Source organism: Oryza sativa, chromosome 3, assembly GCF_034140825.1.
Source record: "Oryza sativa Japonica Group chromosome 3, ASM3414082v1".
Taxonomy (NCBI): domain Eukaryota; kingdom Viridiplantae; phylum Streptophyta; class Magnoliopsida; order Poales; family Poaceae; genus Oryza; species Oryza sativa.
The window spans coordinates 34,713,902-34,728,823 of NC_089037.1; the positions used below are offsets into that span (position 1 = coordinate 34,713,902).

The following is a 14,922-nucleotide window of genomic DNA, read 5'->3' on the forward strand; positions in this document are numbered from 1 at the left end:
ATTTTATAATATGATATTTTGGAATTTTCAGCCAAATTTTAGAAAATTTTGTCCTAGGGATATTTCAATCATTAGGACAAAATTATAAAGTACTAACAGAATCTAAATGGACGGCGATGGTATATTATAGAATTTAAGCAAAATACAATGACATATTGTAGAACTTAACAAACTCAGTGGCATATTATAGAACAGTGACAAAGTTAGCGGCACACGATGGATTCTCTCTAAAAAATAATCTAGTTAAATTGTTTCTTTTTTATTCAAAACAAAACATCTTTTACCTAAATACGTTCAGAGAACTTCAAAAGAAGTAAGAAAAAGAGGAGGTTAGTCACTAGCCCAAACACATGAGGGTGGTTGCTCACATCCATGGTATGGTATATACTCACATTAATAGATAATATATTAATATTATTAAAATTGTTCTTTGTAGTGAATGGTGTGAAACTAACAACTTTAACCTTATATTCTTTTGTTGTTCCATCTTCTTCTTGTTTTCTCATTCTTATTTATTTTTGATAATAATATTGCTACAGTCAGCACTCAACACTATTACTTGCACATGAATACTACTCCCTCCGTCCCTAAATATAAGCGATTTTGGTTAGATGTGACACATTCTAGTACAATAAATCTAGACATAATCCCTTATATTTAGAGACGGAGGCAGTAGCAGCTAGCTTATGTGTGTGTGTGCTCTGTAATATATATTATCTATGTTTTTTATATGAGAAAATAATAACTATTATCTTTGTAAATGATATTGTATTTATAAAAGGTATCTGACTAGTTTTTTAGTAGAAAGATATTTTTGCTAAATATAATCTAGAATGCTATAAAGTTTAATAATATTAAACGATATAGTCATATAATTTTTTTTGGATGAAGTAGTGATCAACACTTGTTATGAATCCAATGATCATAATGTGATATATATTATTCAAGTGAGTTGTGATATTCACTATTTACTAGTTACATGCCTATGCATTATAATGAGATCTACATATAAAAATGAGATTTAGTTTATCTTTAGTCTATTTTTATAATGTATTGAATTTTTTACATTTCTTTAGATAATTTATTGTTTTATAAATACATTAGTTTAAATACATGTAATATAAAAAATAAATACTTAAGTAAATAAGCGCTACTTTAAATCCAAAGATCTATGTAGGATTTTATAGGATTTCAATCCTATAGAAAATTTTTCAATGTAGCCATTTAATTCAAATGATTGAAACTTTTCAAATCATATGAAATATAAATATCATACATAAATATATATATTGAATTTAATTGGGGCAGCATGGTCACTCATTCCATTTTGTAGTGTGTCGTCTGAATTCAACAAATGCATATTTGATGTCTGTATTGAGCTTATCAATTCAAACTTCCTCAGAATATTTGATGTCTGTATTGAGCTTATCAATTCAAACTTCCTTAGAAGATATATATTTTTTTGGCTTGTTTAGAATTCTTATCCGAGTGTAACACAATTTCAACATTATTTATGCCACATTGCATTGTTTAACTCTGTAAATTATTATGATTAACGACTAATACGCAATGATCATTTAATGATTGAAAAATACTATTTAATCAGTTACCTTGATGAATTTATCATTTACCTTTGATGAATTTGTCATTTCTGACCATAAAAGAATTAAGCTTCTTTCATAGTTATCAGTCCAAATAATTATAAATCGAGGTGATCCAATTACACCGAGAGTACTCCTAGACTCTGCACAGCTAAGATAACCACAGTCAAAATAGCGTATCCGCGAAAATACCGGACTCGCTATATTTCTTTAAATTCGAACGTATAGTTCTCGCCTTAGTCCTCACTACCACCTATTCCTCTATAGAAGAAAAAAGCAAAAAACATGGACGATCAACCAGAAGAGGAAGATCGTACCACTTCATCCATGGGTTAGCAGTACCATTGACATCTCACTCCATCTAGCTCTCACGAGGGAGATGACAGGCTTCGAAAGCACCATGAAGCGGTGACAGAGGAAAACATAGAAGAAAAAAGCAAAAAACATGGACGATCAACCAGAAAAGGAAGATCGTACCACTTCATCCATGGGTTAGCAGTACCATTGACATCTCACTCCATCTAGCTCTCACGAGGGAGATGACAGGCTTCGAAAGCACCATGAAGCGGTGACAGAGGAAAACATGATTGACATGCAAAATAAATAATTGTCAATCACAGCAGTACCATTGACATCTCACTCCATCTAGCTCTCACGAGGGAGATGACAGGCTTCGAAAGCACCATGAAGCGGTGACAGAGGAAAACATGATTGACATGCAAAATAAATAATTGTCAATCACTCCATCTAGCTCTCATTAGGGAAATGAGAGAGGAAGATCGTACCACTTTGCATCCATGGGTTAACAGTACCATTGACATCTCACTCACGAGGGAGATGACAGGCTTCGAAAGCACCACGAAGCGGTGACAGAGGAAAACATGATTGACATGCAAAATAAATAATTGTCCATCACTCCATCTAGCTCTCACGAGGGAGATGAGGGGCTTCGAAAGCACCACAAAGCAGTGACAGAGGAAAACATGATGCACGTGCCGGTAAGTGTCGGTAAGTGTTTTCACTATTCTCTCTTGGTAGAGCTGCTGATAACGTGTTAGAAAACGATAGATAAACAGTGAAAACAGTGAATCCCATTTTATTGATCTCAATATGTCCTCTTTTATATTGAGGATTTGTATGTGTACAAGCCTAGGATTCACTGTTATTGTGATACAAATACTCCATAATATGGCTGTTACAAGTCACTTGATTGATGCCATTGTTGCTCTTTGATGAGCCTTTGATGAGATCAAATATGGCCTCATGATGCTTTTGTAACACAATGTACTCTATTGCTATCTGAGGAGCAGCAAGCTCACAACATACAGTACAAAACTGCCACCCATTTTCATTTAGAAACTCAGTAGAGTGGTATTAGTAAAAACTCAATTAATCTTCAGACAGAAATATCATCTAAAGTTGCGCAAACAAAGGAAAGCAACCTCAGGCTTCTCGTACTCAGGATCAGGAATGATTCCTTGTCGTCCCAGGCTGTGTTTAGATCCAAAGTTTGGATCTAAACTTCAGTCCTTTCCCATCACATCAACCTGTTATACACACACAACTTTTCAGTCACATTATCTCCAATTTCAACCAAAATACAAACTTTGTGCTGAACTAAACACAGCCCGTCTTCTGGCTGCAAACAGTAACATTTTACCGTATTAGTTATGACCTCTGTAAAAATAGAACAGCACAGACTGCCTATTCAGAACAGCCAGTGAATTATCTCTAAATTACCTTCTTGGCTTCAGGATCCTTCTTCTTCTTTGGAGGAAGATTATCACAATCACCATAGATGCTTCCAGTTCGCTTCTCAGTGTTATCAATCAGAATGCTGTATTTGGCGTCAGGACGGATGATCAAGGTGTAGACGTGTGTCAGTTGATCGGTCTCGCATGGCACGTCCTTCTTGATCAGATGGTTATTGCCGTTCTTAGGCTGCGTTCGTTTGGAGAACAAAGGGAGTGAGTTTGTTTCTGTTTTCCGCGCGCACGCTTCCCAAACTACTAAATGGTGTGTTTTTTGCAAAAAAAAAAAAATTCTATAGGAAAGTTGCTTTAAAAAATCATATTAATCCATTTTTAAAGTTTAAAATAGTTAATACTCAATTAATCATGCGCTAATGACTTACCTCGTTTTGCGTACCTTCCCAATCTTCTCTATCTCCTTCTCCTCAAACACACCCTTAGTAAGGATAGCGTGAACCTTCTTGGTGGCATACCCGCAGATATCTGGTCCAAACATGATGCTGCAATTTCAAAAGAAACCGATCAATCAAAGATGTTGCGCTCTGAAATGAGCACACAGAAGGGAATGCAAGGTGATCAAACCATCACCTGTACGGTGTCTCGCCACCAAACTTCTTCTGGTCAACATCGCCGCCAAGCAATTTCACGTAGCCGCCGCCGCAGTCGAGCTTCTGCTCGTGCTTCACCGAGAACTGCAGCACGAGGGTCTTGTCCTTGTTGCTGAACTCAGGGTACTCGGCCGAAATGGCGTAGAATCTGTAGTCCTCTGATGTCTGGATACCTGCACAGAGAAGCAGAGTAACTTCGCACATGCCGGAACAGAAAAGAAAAAACGAAATCAGCAGCGTGGTGTGTGCATCGATCCTCACCCTTGTTGTTGGTGTCGCCGTTCCACTTGCCGGCCGTGTGGTTCCACTCGCCGACTGTGTTGTCCTCCTTCTTCCACTCAGATTTGACCCACCGATCCTCCCATCCATCTGTTTTCACACACAATTCAGAATTCAGAAACCAACCAATTCTAGTTTCTCTGAAAACCATATATGTGTACATCACATTTCAGACAAAGCTGAAAAGGAATGCCGGTACCAACAACAGGATCGAAGTTCTCAAAAAAAAAAAAAAAAGAGGATCGGATTCGATTAACAAAGAACGCACATACACACAAATTTGCAATTGCTTGCTTCCACAAAAAGAAAGAGATCTCCAAACAAGTACCAGAGTTCTCGTACCTTTAGCTAAACACTTTATCTCAACTATAGCTATACCAGTTCCAGACAGGAAATGTACAGGGGCAAAATGGTCAATTCTCAAAGTGAGCAAGTCACTATAATCCTCCTCATCGGCATAACATTGTTGGAAGCAATCGAGCAAAGTGAGTGGTACTATTAAATTCTTTTCGTCCTCTGTCTTCTCTGATCTTAGCATCTCTTCGTTCTCCTCTGTTCATCCCCTCCTTCCACATGATTAGCTGATAACCACGCTTTCCACGTGGTTTCCTTTGGTCAGAGGGGCAAACAAATCCAACAAATTGTGTCATCGAACGGGAGGCAAATGAAGCGTAATGTAATATGATGGTTCCGTATTAGATTGGACCTAATGAATGTGGACAATAGATTTTCTAGCCTCACTATCCCTAATGTTTATGGTGCTATTAAAATCTACTAAGATAATTCTTATTTGCTCCAGCAGTGTATAAATAGGAACCACTTGAAGAATTTCATTTTTTCCATTCAAGTCTATAACTCTCAAAGTTACATTGCCATGTTCATGCTTCTGAACCTGCAAAAGAAATTGGTATTAGTATTTCACCCTGAAAAGGAAAACAAAACAGATAGAGACACAAACTATGCCGGCAAAATTTAAGAAACTACAATAGCTGCCATCCCATTTCAATAAGTACATGCTGCTGTGTGACACTGTTAAAATGCTGAAACTATATTATTAAAAGATTGTTTCTATGTAGCATTATGTAATATTTTAAAGAAAACATGTATGCATGTGATGAAGGAAAAAATTAAACCATCATAACACATGGAATAAATCTAAGTGATACTACCTCCGTCCCAAAATAAGTGCAGTCGTGGATATCCGTGCCCAACGTTTGACCGTCTATCTTATTTGAAAAATTTGTGAAAAAATTGAAAATATTTAATCACACATAAAGGACTATTCATATTTTATCATCTAATAGCAATAAAAATGCTAATCATAAAAAAAAATTCAAATAAGACGAACGGTTAAACGTTGAACGTGAATAGTGCAAAACTGCACTTATTTTTGGGACGGAGGGAGTATTTGTGAAAACTCAGGAGCATTTCAGCTGCAAGAAGCAGTGGCTGCCACATTAAGGTCCTATTAAATTAGAAATTGAGTCTGCAAGTTTAGAATATAGTCTTGAATATTTTTTTGAGTGTAAATATAGTTTTTAATTATTAGAGTCTAAATTGTACAAGTAATGTCAGCTTTTTTTTTGGTTAGAAATCAAGAGTCTATGTATAATGATATACTATGTTAGGGACAAATCTAGAGAAAATACAGAGCATCAGCATCAGACGAGATCAATCAAGAAGAAATATTCAATCCTTTAACACTGCCTCTCAATGCCTCTAGTTTTTCCATCCTAGTCTATAATTATCCCTCTAGTTCTTCCATCCCAGTCAATTTTCGTATCCACCTTCTAATACCTCTGTCCCTTTTGACAAGGTTGTCTGGCCATCCTCAATGTGGTAATATTCCCGATGTGAACCAACACGCAGATCAACTTGATGAATCAGTTTAATGGCAAGTGAAATTCTTTTTATAGTCAATAGAAATGATCAAATTGTAAGCATAAATTTGTGAGATACTAAGTTGCTAACTATTTGGAACAATTAACAAAAGGTAAAAGATGTGTGATTGGTACCAAACTGTTTCTTGAATGATGGAATGGAGTAACCACCAGTACTGTCTCCCAAGCCGTTCAAAATAAACCTAAACTGAAGCTGGAATAGCATCAGAACAGTCTCCTTTTCTGATACCACATAGTACTGGATATTTTTGTCTGGGGGTTGAATTGATGGATAGGCTATCCTCCAAGTGTTTGAATTCTACAAGGATAAGTAATCCTGTCAACAAGACTATGTATGTGACAGACAAAATTCAACCCCAAGGAAACTCCTGGAGTGAATCTGACAAAATGGATATTACCTGTTCAAGAGGTTAGCAGCGTGTAATCCTGCAAAAGGACACTTGGCAAGATATTTTACCCAGTAGACATAAACTAGTTGTATTCATCATTCACCAATAATCTTCACAAGAGCATTTTCCATCCTCAAACTTATGCAAACACTTTGGATCCTTGATCAGTATATGGCGTCCATATTTCTCTGAAACTAGTTTGGCAAAGGTGTGGCAATGGTTACACATCCTTGCAGTTTTGATTATCCTTATGTTTTTGAACTGTGGGGAATTAGAAAGCCCAAATGCAATAGCTAGCTTCTCACAATGGACTCCAACAACTTCTTCCTTTTCTTCTTCAACATCTAGAGTTCCAATGCCAATGTCAAGCATAGAATGTCCCATCTTAAACATCATCGACTTTAATTCTGCTACTGTATCCTCCAAGCCAACATTATCACCATTTGAGAACACATACACCTTATTCCTGATTTCTATTGAACAGCTCTCGACCTCATCTAAATTTCTTCCTTTGTTGGGTGTCATCTCCTCTGGCACATCAACAGTTTTTCCAGTTAGATCTTGCAGACTAGAACCTAACCTTTGGACTCTGGGATCTCCAGGATCAATCGCAGACAGTTCTCTAGCTGCCAGGTGAGCCAGTCTTACATTTCCATGCATTACAGCTGCAGTAAGAAATGTGTCCCAGACTGTTGAATTGGGTATCAAAGGCATCTCGTCAATAAGCTCATATGCTTCTTTTAGTCTCCCTGACCGACCAAGAAGATCCACCATTGCTGCATAATGGTCTAATTCTGGAGTTATATTGTAATCATTGGCCATGTTGAAAAATGTCTGAGACCCTTCAGATACCTTTCCCGTGAGACCATAGGCCTTGATAACAGTGACCAAAGTTGTATGATCTGGCACAACACCTTCTTGCTTCATTTGACAGAAAAGATCCAAGGCTTCATTTGGAGAACCATGCAGCACATGAGCGAGAATGATACAGTTCCAAGAAATAATGTTCCTTGATGAATGCATATCAAACACAGCACACGCACTAGCAAGATTACCAGATTTTGAATATGCATTGATAAGTGCATTTGCAATTTTGCCATCCAGTTCTAAATTGTGGTGAAAAATACAGGCATGGATCTCCCGTACTTTCCAGGACGCAACTAGATTTGTGAATGCTGGAATAATGCTAAGGATGGTAATGTAGTCAGGCCTCCTCAGAAGTGCCTGCATCTGCCGGAATATTCTTATGGCTCTATCATAATAACCATTATGCACTGATCCAGCAATGAGTATGTTCCAGGTTGCTGTATCCCTTTTTACTCCATGACTTTCCATCATCTGGAATAGCTCAAAAGCTCTCTCATCATCCCCATTCCGTATGTACCCTGAGATCATTGTATTCCAGGTTATCACATTGCGCCGAACACCATAGTTTTCCATCTTACAGAAGAGCTCGTATGCTTTGCCACAATAACCTGCTTGTGCATACCCTGAAATCATTGAATTCCAGGAGAATATATCCTTGTCAGGTATCCCACTAAATATTCTCCAAGCTGCAACTATTTCTCCACATTTTGCATACATGTCAACCAAGGAGTTCCCTGAGAGCACGTTGTTAACACTGCCAACCTTAATAGCATGGCTATGGAGCTCCTTTGCCTGGTTTAGTAACTTCAAACTGGCACAAGCTGAGATAGCACATGCAATTGACATGCCGTTAGGTTCAACTCCAGCAAGACGCATCCGAATGAAACATCGAAGTGCCTCATCACTCCTATCCATATGAACAAAGCCAGAGACAAGGCTAGTCCATGTGACGACATCCGGTGCAACTCCAGACTCCTCCATCTGCCCAAGCAATTCCATTGCCACATCAAGATCCCCGAACCTGGCATAGCTCGAAATCAATGTATTCCACGTAACAACCCCTGGCTGCGTACCTTCCTGCCTCATGGAGTCGAGCAGATGCCGTGCCTCCTCCCACTCAGCAGACCGGCAATAACCAAAAATCATCGAATTCCATGTGCCCAAGTCCCTGCACACCATCTTGTCAAACACCTTGCGCGCCCACCCCAAATCTCCACATTTGGCATACATCACAAGCACCGAGTTCCCAACCGGCACATCCTTTACCCTCCCCATGAACCCTCTCCTGATAGCCATGGAATGGAGCGCCCTACCAAGCTCAAGGTCCTCGGCATATGCGCACGCCTGTAAAATCCGCGTGATCAGGAACCTGTCCGGGAGCACCCCTTCCTCGACCATGGTCACCGCGAGCGCGAGGACGTCACTGTACATTCCCCTGATGGCGTACGCGCCGATCATGGCCGACCAGGCGAGCAGGTCCCTGCGGCCCATTCCGTCGAACACCTCCCGTGCGTCCCCGAGCCGCCCCGCGCAGGAATGCACGGTGATGAGTTTGGTCTCCGCGACGAACCGGGGCTCCTCCCTGCTGCTGCTGCGCGCGGGCGGCGTCGGCCTCGGCTCGTCGCGGGGGATACGGATACGAGCGCTTCTCGATTCTTGGAGCGACGAAAGCGGGAGGGGAGGCGCCTGCGGGGACGCCATGACGCGGGGTTCTTGCAGGCGGCCATGGCGGAGCTTGGAGGGGAAGTGGTAGGGTTTGTGGAGGAGGAGGAGGGAGGGGAAGGGAGGAGGATGGAGGAGGAGGAGCTCCATGGGAGGAGAGGGAGCTTCGATTCTTGGGAGGGTTGGGCTTTCTGCATTATCCTCTCGGTTTTTCTTCCGCTTGGAGCCGACGCCAGCGAGCGGTTGGATCCACGGCACGTCCACGCGTCGCCCATCCGGATTTTTTTTCCCCTATATGCTCTGTAATAAAAATCGCCATATGGTTATAGGAATTTTAGCTTTTCTTGGTAGGTTTTATTTTTTTATTACACGGGAAACGCACATGTACCCACACCGTCGGGCACGGACATCACACTATAACAATATGAGTGTACCCCTAACACACGTTTGAAAAGACGGGGGCTAACGACATATTCTTGGCCGAGTCCACTAAATCTTTATGGAAAGTGTGTGCACGTGTACGTGATATTCATGGCCTGTTAACCACTAGGATTTGAACCATAGTGGATGCATTTTCACTTTTGTCGGTCGGTTTTGTTTGCAACTTGATGGTGCATAAAAACTTCTTCATGCTCTAAGACAAACTTTCTTCTTTTTTTTTTCTCTCTATTTAAGAGCGCTCAAGCCAATAAGCTTCCTCACCTCTCCGTTTTTTGTGGCTTACGCTATTGGATCGACTATTGTTTCTCGCCGCCTTGTAACCTGTCCCGATTGACCCTAACATTGATACTATCCACCCACCACTGGCCTTCTTCATGAATAATGGTTACAGTGGCGCTACCTCCACCTCACTGGATTGCTCTCACCATTGCCTATAACATGCGTCGAGATCCTCTACAATATGCAGTACTACTCACTGGTGTGTCAGTGAGCGTGTAGCAATGTAGAGGATATGCATCCTCTACAACATACCTTCGTACCCGCTGCACCAACTAACTTGACCACCCTCACCCTAAACCAGTGACATAATCCTGCCACCTTAGCTTGGGAAGCCATGACAAAATGCACGACATGACATTGTTGTTTGTCGGGACAGTTTGATGAGATAAGATTGTGGTTCATCCAAAGGCTCAGCCTTGTTTTTTTTTTCTGATTGAGATGTAGATTTTTTTCTTTGGTTTTGCTAGCACTTTTCTCAAACTACTATCCGACGTGTTTCGTGCGAAAACTTTCTACGTAAAAGTTATTTTAAAATATCAAATAAATCATTTTTCCAAGTTAGTAATAATTAATACTCACCTAGTCATACACTAATGACTTGTCTCGTTTCGCATACGCTGAAAATGTGATGACCATTTGATTTCAGTCGGATGGCCGAGGTTGATGGCCGAGGTAGTTGGCAGACATATAAGAAAATCTCAGCTGATTATAAGAAAATATAAGTGGTGTTAAACACCAATTAAATTTCGTTTAATTAAATATGTATAAACAAATCAGTTGAATGTTAGATATCTTACAACATAACAAAGTTTAATGGAAAAAAAATGCTCATACCAATTTAAGCGATGCGATTTTTTTGTCATATTCATATTTGAAAAAGTCAAAAAATCCACATGTACATGGAAGAAAGTTTTTTTTTTAATATAAAATTTTGTAGTATTAAATTTCAAGGATCATTTGATTAATTACCAAACGTGCCTGATTTTTATCGAAATAGAAACAACCTTTTATGCAAATACAAATAGTTTTCTGTTCAACTACTGATAGCATTATCTCAATATGAGTGTTTTTTTTAGATAATGGATCTCAATATGAGTGTTAGATACTTAGATATCCTAAGTTCTGAGCTTGAGTAGATCAGCTCTGATGATTAGCATCCCAACCAATCAGAAATTCTGAACATGTTCGGCGAGGTGCTTGCTATTGATTAGACTTCTGCAAGCACATCGTAATGATTAAATTAAAGGAGAAGAAAAGGGTAAGAGAAAGATAAAGAAACTCAAATTTTATTGAACCCCAAGTTCCATTACTCTGAAAACTATATGTGTGTGTGCATCACATCTCAAACAAAGCTGAAAAAGAAAAAGATAAGTGGGTACCAACTGGAAGATCGATCTCGACTAACAAACAACGCATACATACACACATGTTTGGCAATTGGTTGCTTCGACAAAAAGAAAGAGATCTCCAAACAAGTATGAGTCTATGAGAGTCTATGTGAGATCTCGTACCAGCAGAGTCCACTCACTCATGGCGAAGAGCACTGCACTGACCTAACCATTCATCGAACAGCCAGCCTCATGATCAAGACTTGGATACACGGCCAGCTTTTAAGTTTGCTTTACTCAAGGACCAATAGATAGATCATCCAAGAAGATGAAAAATAATACATAGCTCATCTACTTTAGCTATACCAGTTTCAGACAGGAAATGTACAGGGGCAAAATGGTCAGTTCTGAAAGTGAGCAATGGCACTATAAAATCCTCCTCATTGGCATAACATTGTTGGAAGCAATCAAGCAAGGTTATAGTACTAAATTCTTTTCGTCTTCTCTGCTCTTAGCATCTCTTCCTCCTCCTCTGTTCATCTCCTCCATCCACACAGTCTAGGTAGCACGGCAATGGCAATGGCCATGAACAGTGTGCTGGTGCTGATGCTCGGGCTCGCAATGGCGGCGACATCGTCGGCGGCGGTCTACAAGGTCGGCGACACCTCCGGCTGGACCATCCTCGGCAATGTCAATTACACTGACTGGGCTGTCAAGAAGACCTTCCATGTTGGGGACACCATAGGCAAGCTCTCTCATTTCTCACTCTAATTTTCAGTTCTTCCCAAGCAGTTTTTATCTTTTTTTTTTTCGCGAACATGCAAAAGGCTTGCGTGTCAATACACATTTGAAATACATGCAATCTGTGGTTCTTAATGGATTATACACATTGAAATATCTGAATAATGAACCTTTGTTTGCTTTGTATATGTAGAAGTAGAATGTTTGCTCAGTGCCAAGGCTAGTTAATTTTGATCGTGTAAATTTTTCAGTGCTAGATCCAGTGCTAGTAACTTCGGCCTTTTGTTCATTGCATATATTCGCTACAGCTTACTACAAGTAGTTTCTAGCTAGTTTAGCATTTGTATTTCAGTGATTTTCTTTTCGTTGGTGAAATGTGTGAATAAGCCAGCATTGTTCGAGAAAATTAATAAAATTGGACTATTAATATGTTAAGCAGTAATTGTCCATTCTTTCCTTCACCCAAGCTAGCTTACTGCTGCAAAGAGATGGAATGTTAATGAACAGTCACCCTCACCGGTGTACTTTACAACCCACCTTACCTCTTTTGTCTTGCGTTTAGATGAAGAGTCTCACTTTAACCACGCCATTGACAGCGAAATTTGGGTTAAAAAAAGAAGGCCAATTTATCTCAACTTTCTTGCACTTCACAGTTCACACTTCTAGTCTTGAAGGCGTTTCACGAATATTGCGCCGTGTGCTGCTACCTTTGCATAGAACTAGCATGATCCATAAATTTTTCTCATGGACCATCTGAACTGCTATTCAGAAAGCCTCAGAAATGGTAGTGTTGGTGAGCACAATTACTAGGCCATGGCATATGTGGCTGTTTCATTTATTGTGCTCATTGGACATTGGCTACAGGATCTTGCAGATCCTGAACTTGCGTGTACCTGGATGTCCTGTACATGATCCAACAATGCCGGCTGAAATTTTTTAGTTTTATTGAGGTAGTTATTTCAGTTGCCATAGAAATTTTGATCCAAAACTCTAGGAGATAAATTATACTTATGTATCAAATGGCCAGTAGCTCAATCTACTTATCAATATACTATTCATCTGACAGTATGCTATTTGTCAACTACTGATTAGTTGTAAAGCTAATCACTTTTGACACTTTTTTCCTATGAGTAGTATAGAAGCATCCAAATGCATGCTTTGTTCACAACTTGCTCTTGGTGTAAAAAGAGGTGCTTTGTATGAATCCTTTTGACAGGTAGATACAGTACCTTATGTTGCACGTTTTTAGTTTCGTTCCTCACACTTCTCTTCCTGCCGCCTTCGCGTGATCAATTTGGTACCAAAAGATGATGAAAATTTCAAAAGATATATCTTGTTTGAAAAAAGATAAAATTTGCACTACGTCTGTCCTTGTGGACTTGTGATGATCATGGCGTCAAATGGAGCACTTCCTCCGGTTTACATATATTTGACGTTAAGGACAAGGTTCAATCAAACTTTTAAAATCTCAACTACTAATTTTATATTAGAACGAGTTTATAAAATCTAATAGGTTTCGATATTGTGACAGTATTTCGAGCAAATCTACATCGATTTGGCACCAAATTGAGTACTTCCTCCGGTTATAAAAGCTTATAGTTTAGGACAAAATTCTTATAAACCTATAAAATTCTACTCCCTCCGCTTCATATTATAATTCGTTTGACTTTTTTTCATTTAAACTTCTTTAGATTTAACCAAATTTATAGAAAAATATAATAACATTTTCAATACAAAACAAATATATTATCAAAACATATTTAATGTTAAATTGGATTAAACTAATTTGGTGTGGTCGATATATTACTATATATTCCGATAAGTTTAGTCAAACCTTAAGAACTTTGACGAAGAAAAAATCAAACAACTTATAATATCAAACGGAGGGAGTAACCATTAACGATCCGGCATTATGGAAGTACTTTTCGAGCAAATCTACATCGAGTTGATCATGGTGCCAAATTTTAGGCCCCATCATTTAGTTTTTCCCCTAATAAGCCAAAACGGTTTATTAGAAAATAAAATAAATTTATAGGTAAAATTTTTATATATGTGTTTTTGGTGACTTAAAAGCCAATGCTAAAAAAGAAACTATGTTGAAAATATCTCAAAATCAATATCAAAATTAAGTTTGAAAATTTAAAATTTGGCTTTTTCTTTAGCTTATTAGGCCATCCGATGGGAGCTTTTTTTTTTCTAAAAAATGGTTTAATTTAATTTTATTATTTTGGGCAGAGTTCAAGTACCCGCAGGGGATTCACAACGTGGTGGAGGTGAAGAAGGCGGACTACGACAGCTGCACCAACTCGTCGCCGATCGCCACGCACACCTCCGGCGACGACAAGATCGCCATCAAGGCCGCCGGCCACCGCTTCTTCATCTGCGGCGTCCCCGGCCACTGCGCCGCCGGCCAGAAGGTCAACATCCGCGTCCTCAAGCCACAGCGCTCCTCCTCCTCTGACGCCCCTTCCCCGGCGCCCGCCGCCTCCAAGCGCGGCGCCGCCGCCGCGCCGTCCCCCGCCGTCTCGTCGTCGCCGCCGGAGTCCTCCTCCCCCACCACGGACAGCTCGTCCTCCTCCACGACCACCGCTCCGGCGCCCAACGCCAGCGCCGCCGCCGGCGGCGGCGGCGCTAAGGCGGCCTTCGCTGCCGTGGCGTTGGCGCTGGTCGCCGCCACGGCGATGCTACAGTAGAATCAATTTCGATATATGATCCAGTGTTCGTATGCATTGATCGATGCATCTATCTCCGGTTGATGATTCTCTCTCTCTCGCCATGATCGATGCATCTATCTCCTGTCGATTCTTTCACCGTGGTTTGTGTTGATTTTTGATTTCTTGATCGATTTCAGATATATGTGGATTGTGTTCAGACACTCTACTGTTTTCCCGCGGGTTTATAACCGTTTTTTTTTTTTTGTTGTTGTTGTTTTTTTGACTTCGATGTAACCATGGACACATTTTGTACTCAGACTAGTGGTCTTTGAAGCATTTTACTACTCGATCGTTTGGTAAAATAGTGTTGATTCAAACACTCCCATCTGTTGTTGAAGTTGAACTTGCAGACTATCTGGAG

The 14,922-nt window shown here is 39.9% G+C and overlaps 2 protein-coding genes across 9 annotated transcripts; one reads left to right on the forward strand and one right to left on the reverse strand.

Moving 5' to 3' along the window:
• Nucleotides 1-2,670: 2,670 nt before the first annotated feature.
• On the reverse strand, nt 2,671-9,242 carry LOC4334509 (calreticulin-2). Of its 8 annotated transcripts, none has more exons than XM_015776868.2 (8): nt 6,539-8,090; nt 6,255-6,438; nt 4,582-5,131; nt 4,222-4,329; nt 3,941-4,133; nt 3,750-3,852; nt 3,342-3,542; nt 2,671-3,148 (listed from the first exon to the last, which is right to left on the reverse strand). In XM_015776868.2, the coding sequence occupies exons 3-8, from the start codon at nt 4,775-4,777 to the stop codon at nt 3,125-3,127; spliced, it is 825 nt and encodes a 274-aa protein (XP_015632354.1). In that variant the 5' UTR covers nt 4,778-5,131; nt 6,255-6,438; nt 6,539-8,090; the 3' UTR covers nt 2,671-3,124. The 8 variants fall into 8 exon arrangements, 4 of the variants coding, with proteins under 4 accessions (XP_015632354.1, XP_066165021.1, XP_066165019.1 ...); XM_066308924.1 differs by having other exon boundaries at nt 6,260-6,438; nt 6,539-7,676; XM_066308922.1 differs by having other exon boundaries at nt 2,671-3,240; nt 6,539-7,205.
• Nucleotides 9,243-11,546: 2,304 nt separating this feature from the next.
• LOC9266866 (blue copper protein) lies at nt 11,547-14,880 on the forward strand. The gene is made up of 2 exons (XM_015773536.2): nt 11,547-11,851; nt 14,083-14,880. Exons 1-2 carry the CDS (start codon nt 11,680-11,682, stop codon nt 14,538-14,540), a joined length of 630 nt encoding a protein of 209 aa, XP_015629022.1. The 5' UTR covers nt 11,547-11,679; the 3' UTR covers nt 14,541-14,880.
• Nucleotides 14,881-14,922: the final 42 nt, after the last annotated feature.

What these genes read in the sequence shown, in the direction of transcription:
- LOC9266866 (XM_015773536.2), top strand. Translation starts at nt 11,680, where the DNA reads ATGGCAATGGCCATGAACAGTGTGCTGGTGCTGATGCTCGGGCTCGCA. An exon ending in CCATGTTGGGGACACCATAG is followed by an intron (nt 11,852 to 14,082) that starts GCAAGCTCTCTC and finishes TATTTTGGGCAG; the next exon opens with AGTTCAAGTACCCGCAGGGG.
- LOC4334509 (XM_066308922.1), bottom strand. Translation starts at nt 4,777, where the DNA reads ATGCTAAGATCAGAGAAGACAGAGGACGAAAAGAATTTAATAGTACCA. An exon ending in CGGCGACACCAACAACAAGG is followed by an intron (nt 4,134 to 4,221) that starts GTGAGGATCGAT and finishes TTCTCTGTGCAG; the next exon opens with GTATCCAGACATCAGAGGAC. An exon ending in AGGATCCTGAAGCCAAGAAG is followed by an intron (nt 3,241 to 3,341) that starts GTAATTTAGAGA and finishes TACTGTTTGCAG; the next exon opens with CCAGAAGACGGGCTGTGTTT.